This window comes from Numenius arquata, chromosome 18, assembly GCF_964106895.1.
Source record: "Numenius arquata chromosome 18, bNumArq3.hap1.1, whole genome shotgun sequence".
In the NCBI taxonomy this organism is placed as follows: domain Eukaryota; kingdom Metazoa; phylum Chordata; class Aves; order Charadriiformes; family Scolopacidae; genus Numenius; species Numenius arquata.
Genome location: NC_133593.1, coordinates 5,234,101 through 5,250,872, shown reverse-complemented (window position 1 = coordinate 5,250,872; position 16,772 = coordinate 5,234,101). Strand labels below are relative to the sequence as shown.

The following is a 16,772-nucleotide window of genomic DNA, read 5'->3' as shown; positions in this document are numbered from 1 at the left end:
GATGGCCACCCCCACCCCGTGCATCTCCCCGGGTGGTGTGATGCTCCTTGGAAACGGGCTGCAGAGGGGACAGTGTTTGCAGAGCAAAGCAAGTTATTTTAACGCGAGGAGCCCTTTCCCCACTGCGGAGGGGCTTTCTGTATCCGGGGAAGGGTGAAGCCTGTTGGGGACATCAGTGGGACCATTCACGTGTGTCCATGCCAGAACCCTCCTCCGTGATCTTCCCCAGGTCTCTAAAACCACTAAGAGGCTATTAAAAAAAACCCCCACTATTCCCTACCTTTCTTTCCACTATTCCCTTTCTTTCCCCAGGGGACCCTCAAGGTGGGACTCCAGTGATCCCGCTGTGGCTGGGACCTGCAGGACCACCTCCCCGAGCATCACCTTGCAGCATCACCCCTGGGGAAGGCAGCAGCACAGACAGGCTCAGCGTGGACCGGCACTATGAGAAGGGGTTTCCATAGCGACGGACACCAGAAAGGCCCCAGATCCTGGATGTTCAGGGCAAGGATTTGGGAGTGGGGGCCGGCATGCTGAGGAGGTACCCCAGAGCTGCAGCCGGCTTGCTACTGGGGTGCATCCATCCCCCCATCAGCTCATGGCCCCCGTCATCCCTGGGATGGCTCCACATCTCATAAAATCATGCCTCGAATCGCCTCCCTTCATGATCCTCGATGCGTATTGCAGGCTGCCTGGGGAGGACCTGCCCTCCTGGTGGGGGGGGGGGTGTGTCACAGTAGGGTGCTCAGCCCCCCCAGGGGTCTCTGCCTGCCTTGGGGAGCTGGGGAGCTCAGCCGAGTCCCAGCAGGGTGTGTGGGTTCCCCTCCACCCCCGCTCCCTCCCCAGCTATTTTTGGCCACATAGCCAGCAGGCCACGTGTTGGTCCCCCCTGGCTGCCAGTGGGGACAGTTATTCTGGGCAAGAAAAGACGTCAGAGGAGGTCGTGCCAGGGCTGTGGTCCTGCCTCCGGCCCCGGCACCTCTCCTCTGCGGGTGGGAATGCCGGGATTTGCTGCTGCGGGTTGCATTGGGTTTGTTTTTTTTTTTTTTCACCTGTTTTTGTCTTACAGTGCTGCGCTCACAGGGACAGCGTCTGTGCCACGGGGGCAAAGCACCGGTGCAGGGGACAAAGCACTCAGGCAACAGGGACAAAGCACCCTGCGATGGTGATGAAGCACTAATGCAACAGGAGAAAAGCACTGTGCCGTGGGGACAAAGCACCATTCCGTGGGGACCAAGCGCTGTGCCATGGGGACAAAGCCCCCTGCAACGGGGACAAAGCACTAATGCAATAGTGGCAAAGCCCCATGCAATGGTGCAATGGAGTGATTTCTTCAAGGCTTTTGCTATAGGTCCCCACAGCCTCCTCCTAGAGAAACTGGTGTGTTATGGTCCAGACAAGTGGTCTGTGCGGTCCCCACCACAGAACCAGCTGACAGGGGCACCCAGAGAGGGGGTGATCAATAGCTCCTTTTCAAACTGGCAACCCGTCACATTTTACCTGATGCCAGGCACATCTTACCTGTGAAGTCAAAGGGAGACTTGCCACTGGTGAGACTGCGTGGGCAGCACATGTCGCCGCATCCCTCCCTCTCCTTGTCTTAATTCCAGCACAATCTCTCACTCCTTTGGGTCATTGGGTTGTGCCAAAAGCTGATACAAACTCCAATTTGCCTGGTGGCTTACCGCCAGCCAGCAGCTAGCCCTTGGCAAGGGCTGTTCCCAGTGGAGCTGCCGGGGCCGAGCGTGGGCTCACCACATGCCCAGGGTCTTTGTCTTCCAGCGGCAATAGCCACCCCAGGGATGGGGAAAAGAAACTGGCCATCCTGAGATACCACGGGGCTGTGAGCTGGGGTTTTTGCAATTAAAAAGGCCACACGGAACTAAGGGATGAGCTTTCCCACCGGGTGCTAATGGCTGGGTTGGGCTGGCAGGAGGACACTGGTGGAGCTCTGAGCTCTGGCTGTATTGGCCAGGAGCCGTTCCCGGTGTCACTCGGTGATCGATGGCTGGGGCATCATTCAGGGAAACATGGCCAATTCCCATCCTTTTTTATTATTTTTTTTTTATTTTTTTTCCATTGCAAGCCAACACCGGGGGAGACCCTCACACCGTCACACCAGGCTGGCAGCTTGTGAGCATCTGTCCTGCCCTGGTCAATGTTAAAAAAAAAATAATTAAAGATTAAAGGAATAACCAGGGCATTTTGGAGGTGCAGCCTTTCCATGCCCATCCTGGCTTTGCAAACTGTCGCGCTGCCAAAGCAATGCCTGAAGGTGGGCACTGTCCTGCCCCCCCCCATCCTGGGGCATCCCTGGGGATGCAGCCACACAGTGAAGGGCTTTGCAAGCCCCCAGGGTGTGTGGTGGGACGCCTAAATGTCCTCCTGCCACCCCCAGCATGTCACCCCCCAGAGGCAGAGCTGGGAAACTAAGGGTTTGGGCTTGGCTGAGCCCCCAGCATGGGCTAATGTCCCCGTGGGGAGCAGGAACACCCTGGGGAGGGTCCCTGCCCACAGCCCCCTTGGCACCCCCGGCCCCAGTGCTCTCCGTGGCCTCACAGTGTTTCCACCTTATGCGCCTCGTTTACATTTTCCTGCCTTAATGAGAACAGACTTTTGGGGGGGGGGGGGGAAGCGAGGTAAATATTTTTCCGCTTCCTCTCCGAGCTGGAAAAGCCTGCGAGGCCCATCTCCAGGGAGACTCTGTAAATAAGGCGGAGGGGGAGGACGGGGGGGCTGCTCCATATGCTGCACCAGCTTTCGGCCTCGGCTTGCCATCAGATGTCTAACACAACAGGAAGCAATAAAACAGTTATTACCAGCCGGCACCTTCCAGCATGGCCGTGCGGAGGAGCCTGCCTTCGTTTTTACCCTCCTCGCTCAAAACGCGGCTTAATAACAGGGCTCCCCCATTAACAGGGTTATTGGGGCTCACGTGTTATTAGGGCTTGTGGCAGAGATGCCTGGCTCTGCATCCCGGCTCTGCCACAGCAGGGCATGGTACCACCCCACCGCTGCGATTTCGGCATTGAGATAACCCTGCTGCAATTCCCATGTGCCCTCCCATCTCTCCACCAGCAGCTCTCACCTCTCGTGTGGGACCGGGTGTCCCAGCGGGGGACGGCCACACGGGAAGAGCACCACGGGTAAATGGACCCTGGCCAAGGGAGTTCCCAGTGTTCAAACTGCTGTTGTTTGTAAAACAACCCATCTAAAACCAGCAGCCCCGGCTGCTCCATCTATTAAGGAAAGAAATGAGGGAGATGATGGTTCATAGATCGTAAAGCCATGAGGCTCACCATGTGCCCTTGGCTGATAATTCCTGCCCCATGGCCGTCACTCCTGGCTGGACCCGGGCATGTCTTCGAGACAGACATTAAGCCTTGATTTAAAGGCATCAAGCGGTGGATATCCACCACCATCTCCCTGCCTGCTTACACTGGATAATTAGAGCCACTCTTCCAAAAATAAATACCAATCGATCCCTATGGCCGGGCTGGTCAGGCTCCAGATATCCAAATCCCTTATATCTTATCCCCTTTTTTTTCCATACAGGCTGTGTCCGTGCACCGACCCGTCGCGATGGCCCCCGTGAACCCCCAGCTCCCTGAGCTGTTTATCCGCCGCGTTTACTGGGTACACCCTGAACTTCAAATAACCCGTAGAGCACCGGCCGCGTTCCTCCCGGCGCTGGCTCTGCCTCTGTTTGTGTTTGTGAAGCTCCTTTCCGGCTGGCGGGGGAGTCTCGCTCGCATCCTGCACGCCAGGCGCTGGCTCCACTTCATTCAGCTCCGCTCAAACCCTATCGATCTCCCTTTTCCATTTGCAGAACGGGGGCAAACACGTTTGCTGCCTGCGCATTAGTGGCTCTGGAGACCCGTTGCCAGCAGGAACTGGACCGGAGGGACGAGGCGCCCAGCCGGAGACCTTTAGAAAAATAATATATATATATATATATTTTTTTTTTTATAGCATTGCAATTAATTGCCACTGCGGCTTGCCCTGCAAACGTTGCCGCATCGCCCAGCTCTTCCTGAGCATGGACATGCACCAACTGGGCTAACAGGGTGTTGGGCATCCCCTGCACAGCAGGGACGGTGGGGGATGGAGCTGGATCGGGCCCCTCGCCGCTCTCCCCTGCCCGGGGGGGGTGGACTGGGTGCGCTGCAGCTGAAAATCAAGACAGATAGGCCGCATCCTGGCAGTGATTTCTCTCCTGTCTCCTCTGCCCAGGGCAAAAACTGAACTTGTGACCCAGATGTGAGCAGCCTGTTATCTCGTTAACCATCCTGGCTTCCCCAGGAGCCTGCTATTACCATATAAACCTCCACACCCCCCCTCCCAAAATTCAACTGGGTCTCTGAGATGGGATGGGAGATTTGCATGTTAAATGGATATAAAAAGCACAGGTTTTTCCTGTAATTATTTTCCTGAATATCTGTCGATACTAATTAAAATTGTTTCCCATAATCAAATTTAAAATAGCAAGGGAGAGCAAGGGGTCGCTGAAATCCTTTCCTTTCAAGTCACTCAGGCGCTTTCAAATCAAATTAGCAAAAGAAATCCCCTTCCATCTCCCCTCCCTGCCTCTTAAAAAAGGCAGGGACCCAGTAAGGGCTAGGCTGTGGGGTGTTTTGGGGCTGACATCTCCCAGCGTCCGGCCACCCGAAGACACCCCTCCACATACAGGGCATCTTCCCAAGCACCAAAATTGCAGATTTTTGTTTCGTGCTACGCACAAGCATCTCACCGGCTGTTCCAGCACTTGCCTGGAGGGACAAGGCTTCCCCCAGAGCCCTGTGACCCCCCCCCGGCTCTGCCCCAGCCCTTTGCCTCCACCACATCTCTAGAAAGCAGCTCCGAAAACTTGGCGGAGGCTCCGGCAGCGCAGGCAGGCGGTGACCCGAGAGCCCTCCCCGGTGCCGGCTTTCCCGGCCTCCGGTCAGAGGTTTTTGGCAGCCAAAGCCGAGCTCTGGGAAGCAGCAGTTGTTTGCTCTCCGGGACACTCGGACATCCCGTAGCTGCCGTAAGGTCGCTGGGGCTGACACAAGCAAGAGGTGTGTCCCCCCTGAGCGTCCCCCCCCTTCACCACGATGCCCCCCGGTGTGCACAGCCCCTCTCCGGCAGGAGACGTGGGTCCTTGTGCCGTGCAGCGGCTGTACAAATTGCTGGAAGCCCAGAAACAGTGAGATTAGAAGAGAAAACAACACCTTGCAGCTAACCCTCACCCTCCCCGGGAGGGATTTTTGGGACAAATCGGTGAATTTGCCATTTTTATTTTGCATGGAAGGAGTCGACGGCTCTTCCCGAGGGATGAAACCCAGCAGCTCCAGGGCTAGGGGTCCAGTAAAACCTGGGAGTCCCGTGGGGGCTGCAAAACCTCCAGCACAGCCCTTCAGCCACTCGGGGCGGGGGGGCGACGGCTCTCCCCAGACCCCCTCGCACTCACTGGGCTCAGGGAAGCTGTGGCTAAAAACCAAGGTCAGAGCCTGCAGAGCAGCCCGACCCCACCAGGCTGGGGCTGCCGGGGCACCCTGGGGCTGGAAAAGCAAGAAAAAAGGAGGATGAAGAAGGGGAAGATCATCACCAGCCCACCCCCGTCCCCCCCCCGACAAATTAACCAGGCTAATTTACACCATTGAACCTGAGTGCCTTTACCAACAGGCACATGGGGATATACTCTCTGGTTTTGGAGGCTGCCTGGGCTCAAGCCCCTCTGCCCCCGTGGTCCCTCCTTTGCGGGGAGCCTTTCACCCAGCCCGTGGGACATCGGTGTTCAACGGCAGCCGGGATGATGGCTCCAGCGCACGGGGACAGAGGTCCTGCCCTTCCCGGAGCTGAGAGACATCACTGCCTTTAGCTGCTGTAATGGGTTTCTAAAATTAGCTGCGCACTCTGCCCTTGGACTCGAACAGGACATTTCTCAGTTGTTTAATATCAAAAGTCCAAAAAAAAAAAAAAAAAAGGGGAAGCAAAGCACAAAAGCAACCCAGTCAATGCATGTCTAAGTTTATTTTATCACTTGTCCCGCAGAACTCAACATCTATTTTAAGTCATTTATGAAGAGTACAAGTGTGAATAGCCGCAGAAGTTTTGCAATTCCAAGACACCACACATAGCTTCTAAAAAAAGCAAATTTAACCTTCCCAACAAAGCCCCAACAAGCATCCCACCCTTCCCCGGATCACGTTCCCGAGCTACCGATCCCGGACAGCAAAAGCTCGTCTCCTCCACATCCCAAATCAATGAGTTTATGAAGAGGTCCCCGCATTACGGCAGCAGCATCACCCCCCTGAGCCCCTCGCTGGCATCTCGCCCCGCGGGTCCTCCCTTCTGGACGGGCTCGGTTTACCCCGCACCCAGCGGGGCAGGTGCAGGTTGGTCCCTCGGGGTTTGCCCCTCCCTTCAATTTATGAGTATTTTACATTTTGCCGCAGGCCGCAGCTCCTATAAATAAACCCGGGCTGCCCGTGGCAGATGTTGAAGCCTATCGCTGCCTGCACGCTCCGTTAGAGGCCCCGGCTTCCCAGCAGCGTGAATGTGAATAAATCTGAATCTGCAATGAAATATTAATTGGAAGCAACGCTATTCTCCTATCTTCGGAGGGGAATTTTAATTGAGGACCATGCTAACAAGCGAATATCTTCCTGCACCATGCGGTCACGGCGAACAGGGAAGAACAGGGGGTGCTGGGACCTGCTCCCTTAATCAGAGCCTCTCCTATCACCTCTTTCTCCCCAGGTCATGACAAATTTAACAGCCCAGCATTAATCACACAGCAAACCCACCACCAGAAATTGCTTGATTTGACTTGTGATTTCCTAAAAGGATCAGGTGTTGAGAAGATCAACTACAAGGTAATTAAAGCCCCGTGCGAGGGATATGCCTTGGATTAGGTCAAACTCTTGCACCCAGAAGGGCAACCAACACTTGGCAGAAACATCTCAGCAAGGAGAGATCTGGAGCATCCCAGTGAGATCAGTCCTGACCACCAACACCTCCCTTTGTGCCCAGTAAGTCCTAACTAGCCAGGCTGTTTCCAAGCTGAGGGCTCCAGTTCAAGAAAAGCATCTGCTGGTGCTCAGTGGGGTGACACAAGACACTGCAGAAGGTCCCAAGAAGCCCTTCAGATGGAGCCCAGAACTGAGCAACAGCTTCATTTGACTTGGGAGGCAGCGAGAAGGCAAAGCGCTGAGCAACCCCGTCTTTGGGGATGGTCGATTTTTGTCTGCTGCTGTCTCGCTTGGTCTGTCAGAGCCCCGGCAGGACTGCTTACCTTCTGATAATTCAATACATTGGAGCAAAATGGGAATTCTTAAATATCATGACACTTGAAAATGTGAAATGGGAAGGTTGTTTCCCCCCCCCGCCCCATTTTCTGGCTAAATTTAGTCCACCCAGTGTTGTGCTGGACTCAAAACAGGGTGGAAAGAGATATTGAATCTGAGAGGAGTACCTCTTTCTCTTGTATTTTCCGTGTATTTCGGTGAAGACTGGGCTCTCTGGGACATCAGGAGGACACAGGCATCACTGCAGCCCCCTCCAGGGAGGGAGGGAGGGCTGGAAATGCCGTGTCCTGCAAAACAACGCTCCGTTAGCTGAGGGTTTTGATTTCCAAGGGTGGGAGTCATTGGTGGGGGGGGTAGTTATTGTCTCCATCCTATGAAGCAGAAAGCAAAGCTACAGCGAAGCTGGCAGGGTACAAAGGGCCAGATCCTGCTGCCGGACGACAGGGGAGCCGGCGCCAGCGGGGTCGCATCCATCCGTCACTGCCACATGTCACCCACGTCCCCGTTCTCGTGGAACTTGTGGACGTGGTCGGCGTACCTGGGGAAAGGGCACAGCCAACGTTAACTCGCAGCAAGAACTGCTCATGGGAAGGGCTTGGAAAACACCCGACTGAAGACAGGCAGTTGTCTTCCTCCATGCGCCTTCCCCCCCCCACCCCATCCTCATCGGATTATGGGTTTAGAACCCAATTAACCACCCTCATTTCCAGGACAGAGGTGCACTGAGTGGTGCCCAAAATATCTGCCGCAAACCACCATGCCCTATCCACCAAACCCAGTCCCAATCCCCGGGGCCGGGCTGTCCCAGCCCGTCCTCACACCCACTTCTTAGCGCAGTAGGCGGCACAGTCCCTCCCCACGCTCTCGCTCCAGGCCGTTTTGTAGAGCACCTGCAAAATAAAAAAAATGCCATCAGCGCTGCTTTCACCTGCCCATCTCTGCCCGCCCTCGCAGCAGCCTGTGTCACCGCCGTGCCACCCCGTCCCTGCCATCCCATCCCCACGGTCACTGGAAAAATCTCTGTCACAGCGTTTTGCAGGCACCCATGGCTTTTGTGCATCAGAGGGCTGGAGCACCTCTGCTGTGAGGACAGGATGAGAGACTTGGGGGTGTTCAGCTTGGAGAAGGCTCCAGGGAGACCTTAGAGCCCCTTCCAGTATCTGAAGGGGGCTACAGAAAAGCTGGAGAGGGACTTTTTACAAGGGCATGTAGTGATAGGATGAGGGGTAATGGCTTCAAACTGGAAGAGGGGAGATTTAGATGAGATCTCAGGAAGAAACTTTTCACTCCGAGGGTGGTGAGGCACTGGAACTGGAACAGGTTGCCCAGAGAAGCTGTGGATGCCCCATCCCTGGAGGAGTTCAAGGCCGGGTTGGATGGGGCTTTAAGCAACCTGATCTGGTGGGAGGTGTCCCTGCCCAGGGCAGGGGGGTTGGAACGAGATGATCTTTAAGATCCCTTCCAACCCAAACCATTCTATGAAGCAGAGACCTAAAGCAATACTCTGGGTAAAATTGGTTTTGCAGCCATCAGTTACCAGCGTGGAGAAACCCAGCGTGTGTTTCTGGGGGTTGCCTTCAGGGAGGTTGGGATGACCTTTTCCAGTGTGTTATTTTTGCTGGGGCAGCGCTGCCGCAGCTGCGGTGGTTTGGGGCAAAGCTCGAGGCCCCACATGGATGCCAAGGATTTTGGAGATGTGTTTTGGCACAGGTTTAAGGAAGGTCACTGCTCGGTTTGGCTCCTTTTTCCCTTTGTGCCACCAAGTCTCCATCTCAAAGCTGTGGTGCGAGGAGGCGGGGAGATTTGGGGAAGAGGGAGAAGCCCTTCCATCCCAGGCTGAGGCATTAAAGCCTCTGGGATTTGCAAGCCGTTGCTTTCTTGTCGCTGGGGAAATACTCTAATTCCACAAACGCCCTTCAGTGGGCCTCCAAATTAGGGTTATATGAAACCACACCAGGCAGAAGGCAGTGGCCAGGAAGGGGTGAAGGCTGTGCTGTCTCCTGGGATGAGTGGCAAAGACATGGCTCCCACCGCAGGGATGGAGGAGCTGGGGGGTTGTCTGGTCCCCATCGGACACACGGTGCGTGCCCAGCCCAGGCAGCGCTGGGTGCCAGATTTCAGGCCTAGATTTTGTGTCTAGAAGAAGTAAGATCATTCCAGCCATGTAATATTTATGAATTTTACTTTTTTTTTCATTTTTTTTTTTTCAGGTTAGAGCTTTAAAGTTTAATGATGTTTAACTTTTTATTTTCTTTGCTCCTTCCCTCACCAAAATAACACAAAGTTGGTTTTACTTTGAGAAGATCAGGATAGAAATATTGTTCTGATTTGTCTTTCATCTTGTTTCATTGTTTAATTATTAATCATTTTAGTTTTTTTTTTTCCTCCTGAAATAATAAATAAACTCCCAGAAACTGTGCGAGGATATAGGAGGAGTTTGCACCATGACTGACTCCCAGGGGATTCGGGTTGGCTCAAGCCTCTATTCCTAACCAGCTTCTCTGCTTCCAACACTGATGTACAGTCGGGGAAATTTGAAAACTAGAGAAAAACAGAGCCACGGGGCAAGTAGGAAACACGTGGAGGAGCAGAAAGCTCACACAGCGTAATGCAGAGCCAGAGCTCATCACCTGGAGGGGCAGCGAGTGTACCCGAGCTCCACCGTGCAGGAGGTTGAGGGATGTGCCCAGAAATAGGAAGGTGGAATTGCACATGGTCTAAAAACAGGCAATGTGGAGTCACGGGGCCATATTTTATTCCTGAAATTTCTTAGGCTGTTAGCTTCACAATAATTAACCAAAATTTTGCTGCCTGACAAGTGGAGGGCTTGCTCGCCTGCGTGCCGGGATGGCAAACCAGACCTGCAGGCAAGTGTGCTAAACCCCGTGTGAGCTCCTGGCAAGGTGACACCGGGGCCCCACGGCTGTTTCCAGGCACAGCATGAAGACACAGATGGCTTCCAGCTTGGGCAAGCCCGTGCCCACCCGAGGGTGGCCATTCCCACCCTGTAAAGGCGAGGGGAATATTTATTGGTGTGTACATGTCTCCGCTGAGTCGTGCTGCCCACGTTCCCAGCCACCCTGTGCCTCTGGAGCTGGTGATATACCAGCTGCAACGTGTTCACTTGGCATAATATCTTAAAAATGCAAAAACTCCCCCTGGATGGGATGTTTGCTGCCATTTTAATGAGGTGCCCCCTCCCGTAGTCCCCCACACTTACCAGGAAGACAAGGCAGTGCAGGAACAGGGTGTAGAAGAAGGCAACGGTGCGAGCTGTCTTGTTGGACAGGATGAGCCGCCCCTGCAGCAAGAGCAGAATGGAAAATCCCATTTTAATGCGGGCCAGAGGAAACCAGCCCTCCCCACACACAGGCTCGGGGAGACCCTGGAAGAGATCGGGCCCCTGTTTGTGCCAGACCCTACGTAAACACGCAGGTGACGGGATGCTTTGCCACCCATCTGTGCCCATCTCCGAGCAGCCACTCTCCTTCAAGGTGACTGCCACAAGTGCCCGTGCTCTCAGCCCAAAATTGCCCAAATCAAGGTGAATTCAGAACTGAAAACCCAGTGGTCTCCCTCACTGAAAATTCCCTCAGGGGGTCATTTTGAGCCAACTCTATCCCAGCTTTCTCCACCGGCTCTGCCTGCTCCCCCTGCGCCAGCCCTGACTCAGTGCCTGCCTGCAGCTCAGCGCCGCTCCGGAGAGAAACCCCGGCAGTAATTAAGTCTCACACATTTTTAATTCATGAGCTAAAATAATTTGTGATTTGCAGCGTCCCCTCGCCGCCTCCTCGGCAGGGCAGCTGAGTGAAGGCTGGGAGGTGTTCCCAAAGGCTGGCTCTGCTGCCCACCCCCCTGCACCCCAGTGCCAGTGCCGGACCCCAGGAATGACTTGGAGGACAATATTGTAGCCAGACCCATAGTGTCACTGCAGCCCCCCCCCGAGCACCCCGTCAGGTTTCAGGGGTGACCACTGTGCACCCTGGGGTTTGCAGATTCCTGGCACCCTTCCCTGGGAACCTCCAGCCTGATGACCCTAAAGCAACCACCATCCTGTGCCGTGGCTCCGGACCCCTCGGCACGCACTTGTACCGGCAGCAAATTGCTGGGAAAGCAGGACTAAAAGGGCTTGGTACGGTGTGGAGCCCCCAGCTTTGGCAGCAGCGAGGTTGTGTGCATGCTGATAGCTGTGCACACCCTCTGCCAGGCTGCAGTGATGGCTGAGCACCTTAGAAAAATGTAAGCTCTCAAGGATGCCGGCTATTGATTTTAGGGATGCTGCAAGCTGGGTCCCCAGCTCCTGTCCCCAGTAACAGCCCTTCTGCTGCACAGGGGAGGCTTGTGGCTGGTCTGGTGGCCTGGGCAAGTCCCTGGGGTCCCACAGCTTGCCCTGTTGCCCTTCCTACTTGCCACAAATATCTGTAATAAGGGAAGGTCTTCACCTCTCCTTCCTCGCCCATGAGCACAGCACTCAGCCACGTGCTCCCACCTCCCGCTGCGGGTCCCCAGCACGGCTGGGTACCACCGGAGGAGAGGCCATGAGGTAGAGGAGCATCAGCAGCCCTTGGGAAGGCACACAGCGCTGCTCAGGCTAAAGCAAAGCACCCCTGAAGTGGGGACTGCCAGATGGACATTGCCCCAGGGGATTTTGGAGAGCAACCACAAACAAAATTCCTTGGGCATCTTCAAAACCTCACTAGCACCCTGGTCTGCAGGTTTACACATTTCTCTGGTTCTGAAAGAATTACCCTCCCCTTTTGCTGGTCCCATGCCAGCCCACAGAGATGTCTGAGCTCGTTGGATACCAGAAACCCTGCAGGGCTGGGCTGTGTCATGCTCCAACCCCTCATTTTGGAGAGGCCACAGAACAGCAGCCAGACCCTAACGATGTCCAAGCCCTTCTGGTCCAGGACACTGGGGTCCCGACGGGGAAATCTTTGTGCCCATCCCTTCAAAAGAGCCAAAGTCAGGAGTAACCACAGCCTAGAAAAGCAGCTTAGAAGGATGGAGCCCACCTTCCTACATAGCAACTTTTTATTCCTGCTATAAAAGCCAGGGATTCATTATGGACATAAGCACATTCCCCAAACCACCACGCGGGCTTTCCAAAGCTGGCATTAAAACCCACAGATCTCCCACCAAACCAATTCTGGGCTGAAATCTTCTTTGCTATTCACGGCCACAGTGGAGGCTGCTGTAACAAACAAGATTATGTTCTTAAATATTCCCAAGGAATAACTCCCCTAAGTCAGTTTTTTTTGTAAATGCCTTTCATTAATTCTCCGTGGTGCCGGCACACCACCCGATCCATATTCATGTTGGCATTTGCTTGGTTTTTATGCAAATGACAACTTTGCCTTTATTACAAGATATTTCTGTATTCTGTGGCTGTTGTAGACCAGCGCTCCCTCCCACATTAACCTCTGTTGTGCCGGATAGCCGAGGGTTAACTCAGCCAAAACCTGCACAGATTCAAATATCAGTCAGATCTTCTCAATAACCACATTTTGAGCTCAGAAAGCAGCATTCATCCCTAAAAGATGGCAGTCAGAGCCCGCGGTGACAGCAGCAGCCCTCCTGCCCACCACAGCTCAGGTGAGGACCCTCTGCTGCTGCAGACACCAGCAGCTCCCCAACATTTTCCCTGATGCTTTTTTGGAAGAAAGAAGCAGAGCAGGAATGGTGAGGGCCCATGGAGAGGTTTTCTTGGTGAATGCAATAAGAAACCACCGTGTGCCTGAGGACGCTGTGCCATGCGAGGCTGAGCATCTCCCCTGGAGCGGGACCCCTGCAGCCCCTCACATGCCTGCTCCCCAGCTGTGTGGGGTGCCAGGGCTCCTGCAGTGAGTCATGCTGGGCTAACACCGACTGCATCCTGTGTGCCAAGAGGATTTGCCCCTGGGCCAGCCCTTGGCTGGGGGTGCAGCGCTGAGGTCTCCATCCATGTTACAAACCAGAGGAGAGGTGCTTCCCGCAGCCCATCGCATCACCCGGGGGGGCTGTGGGCATGAGCAGGGGGAGACAGTGGTTCCCGGCCATCCTCTGAGACACACGCTGTCCCCAAGCTACTGGGATGTGCCATGAGACTGCACTGGCCTGGGCAGTGGCGTTGCTAGCTGGGTTTGGGCTGGGTCACCTGCTCCAGCCGGGACCCCTGGGACATGTGGGATGGAGTGGGGAAAAGGGGAAAGGAAAAGGGAAGGAAAGGGGAAGGAAAGGGGAAGGAAAGGGGAAGGAAAGGGGAAGGAAAGGGGAAGGAAAGGGGAAGGAAAGGGGAAGGAAAGGGGAAGGAAAGGGGAAGGAAAGGGGAAGGAAAGGGGAAGGAAAGGGGAAGGAAAGGGGAAGGGAGGAAAGCGAGTTCTCCTAAACCAAGTCCCAGAGTGACCTGGGCATGGTCTGCACCCCCTGCCCAGGGGAGCAGGAATGGAATCTGCCCCCTACCCAGGGTCAAGACCAGCAGCAGCGTTCCCAGGATGGGCACTGGGCTAAAAACCTCTTGCCACCCGGAGTCGCACGTTGGGTGCAGCCCACTCACCATGCTCAGCGTGGCTTTATCCCAGGGACTGAGGCTCAGGTACTTCCGCTGGCGTTCCTACAAGTAGACAGTACAAGAAGCTGATTTTGAGGCTCGAAGGGATGATTTAAGGTTTGCAAGTCGGGGAAGGAGCCCTGTGCCCTGGGATGCTCCCACTCTCCCATACACACAGCTGTAGGGGACATTGTGTGGGCACAATGACTTTTTTATTTTTTATTTTATTTTTTAAAGTGAATGCCATTTGAGCGCGTTTTATGGTTTCAGAGCGCACCCGGGCAATGAAATAATGTCCTGGAGAGGTTTCATTTTCTGGCTGCTTCTTCCCTGTGACATTCCTGGTCCACCTTGCTGTGAGCAAACCCAGAACTGAATGAAACCACCTGCTCATCGACTGCAGCACGTTGCAAAGCTTCTTCCCTCCCTACGCTGGGCAAAGCCATGTTCCACAATGCTGGAACAGGGTTGGTGAGTCCTACCCTGGCTGCAGAGGGACATGATCCCACAGCAGAAGGAGGGGCTGATGTGAAGGGAGGATGCCGAGGGCTTTTCATACCTTCCTGCTGAAGGAGGAGAAGGGGTCCAGGCGTTCTTCATACTGGGAGGAGTAGCGCTGCTCGGTGTCGTCCCTGCTGCCGCCCTGCGGGAACAAAGGCAGGGTGAGAGCCATCGGTGTAACTCTCTGTGCCTAATCCCCCCTGGAGAAAGCAGTGTATGGACACCCAGCACAGGGCCAGACCCACCCCTGTCCCTCCCGAGCTGCTCATTTGGAAGAAATGACCCCCAAAAGATGGAGCAGCACAGCCCAGAGCTGACCCGTGGGGCTGACAGGATCCATCCCCTTCAAAAAGGAGAAGCACAACAGGAGCTATTTGACAAAGTCCTTTCTTCTGTAGGGACTCCACCTGTATCCCCCTACTTTTTGCCCTTTCCGTGAAATAACAGTCATCTGCGTCACCCCAGGGAGCTCATCTGGAACCCCATGGGATAGTGCAAATCCCACCCTGAATTCCTTTGGCTGGGCCAGGTAGGAGGGAGACAGTGGTTCAGGAGGAGGAAATCATTGTTTAAACACACAGCTGTTATCAGCTCGGCAAAGGGCAAGGAAAATTAAGGAAACTCCTTGAAAGAAGTGAAAGATTTAGGCCGGTTTAGACAGGCTGGGTTTTAAACTCCTCCCAGGACAGAGACTCGCAGGTGGCACTGGACAAAAGGTGACGGTGAGCCTTGAGGACGTTCACACAAACTGCACATCCCTTCTCCAATGCTATCTCTGCAGGTCATGAGAACTGCAGATTCCACACCGTTCCTACCCAAAACCAGCCTGGAAATGGCATGTGCTATCACCAGGCAGTTACAGTCCTGGCTCTCAGCTCCATGGGCTGCACATCCCAGCTCAAGGGCTCCGGTGCTGATCACAGAATCACAGAATGGTTTGGGTTGGAAGGGACCTTAAAGATCATTGAGTTCCAACCCCCTGCCCTGGGCAGGGACACCTCCCACCAGACCAGGTTGCTCAAAGCCCCATCCAGCCTGGCCTTGAACCCCTCCAGGGATGGGGCATCCACAGCTTCTCTGGGCAACCTGGGCCAGGGTGTCACCACCCTCAGAATAAAGAATTTCTTCCTAATATATAATCTAAATCTACTCGCTTCCAGTTTAAAACCATTCCCCCTCATCCTATTGCTATACTCCTTGATAAAGAGTCCCTCCCAATCTCTCCTGTAGCCCCTTTAGGGACTTGGGGGGGGGGTTATAGGTCCATCTCTCCCACCCCAGCATCGTGCCTTCTCCAGTTCTGCCCCTCCAGCACGGTGATGCTGACATTTACCGAGGTCTCTCTGGACCCGTTACTACGTGCTGCTCGTTGTCCTGCCAGGCTACGCCAGCCCGCTGGCTGGTGGCCGCGTTTCATCGCGGGTAAACCCCGCTGCAAACAGACCTTTAGCAAATATGCCCTTACGCGCCGCAATACGATCCACGGGTCACCGCGTGGTCAGAAGCCAGCGATGAGACCAGCTCCCGATTTAGGGGCGATGAATTCACTATAGCCTGGCCTTATTGAATGATATTTGATGATTATTTTTAACGTGTCACATGCCCGATTAGGTGGTGAATTATGCAATTCTCCCCCTCCCCCCGCCCCGCGCTGCCGCGTCGAAGGGTTTTGCTCTTTAGATCATGCGAATGGCATTCAGGGGTTGCCTTGTGGCAGGAGATAAACATGGGTATGATCTTCCGTGGGAGAAATGGGCAAAAATGTCACAGGGGCTGGCCCAGCGTCATCACCGAGACATAAATAAAAGAACCAAATAAGGGTCCCTCACGGCTGCAGGAGTTTCCCATCCCCAAACGCTATTAAAATACCCATCCATAAAACGGACTGAGTCCAGCCAACATGGAAAGGCAGCAGCTTCGGGGGAGGATGGCAGGGGGAGGAGCTGGCATTCGAAGTGATGTGCCTTCACCGGTTATTGTCCCTTTTGCAGTTATTAGGAAAGCCCGAGGTCCTGGTAGCCCAGCTGTGACCGAGGAAGGGGTTGCAATTAAAAGCTCCCCAGGCAGCAGCCTGACCTGCTTGCAGAAGCCTCTGGGATTTCCAGGGATGAAACCCCCAAGGGACACGGCAGGGCCACAGCAGGGTACAGCAAGGTCTGACTCTGCTCCCCAGCTACCTCCTGGCATTACTGGGATGGTTTTGGGCTGGTTTCTGCTCTTTTGGGAACGGGTCCTGTCTGCCCAGGAGAGCAGGAAGCAGAGCAGCTCTCTCTGCTGGCCACAAGAAATTCAGGGCGGTGGGAAATGAGCAGAGGTATGACAGGATGAATTATTTTTCATGCTCTAACTGCAGGGATTTATTGCAGGAGGCCCTGATTTAACCACTTGCTGCCTGGTCGGGCAGGAGCATCCACAACTTGCCTACTAGAGCATCACGCTGCCAGCAGTGAGCA

The 16,772-nt window shown here is 54.6% G+C and overlaps 1 protein-coding gene across 5 annotated transcripts in view; it reads right to left on the bottom strand.

Annotated features, from left to right (window-relative positions):
* Window positions 1-5,994: 5,994 nt before the first annotated feature.
* The window catches only part of CUX1 (cut like homeobox 1), a 278,806-nt gene continuing 268,028 nt past the window's right edge, over window positions 5,995-16,772 (bottom strand). For all 5 annotated transcript variants that reach the window (XM_074160647.1, XM_074160648.1, XM_074160652.1 and 2 more), the window contains 5 exons: window positions 14,378-14,461; window positions 13,825-13,881; window positions 10,510-10,590; window positions 8,115-8,179; window positions 5,995-7,827 (listed from right to left, as the gene is read on the bottom strand). In XM_074160647.1, the coding sequence (XP_074016748.1) occupies window positions 7,767-7,827; window positions 8,115-8,179; window positions 10,510-10,590; window positions 13,825-13,881; window positions 14,378-14,461 (348 nt within the window). In that variant the 3' untranslated portion in view covers window positions 5,995-7,766. The remainder of the gene's footprint in view (window positions 7,828-8,114; window positions 8,180-10,509; window positions 10,591-13,824; window positions 13,882-14,377; window positions 14,462-16,772) is intronic.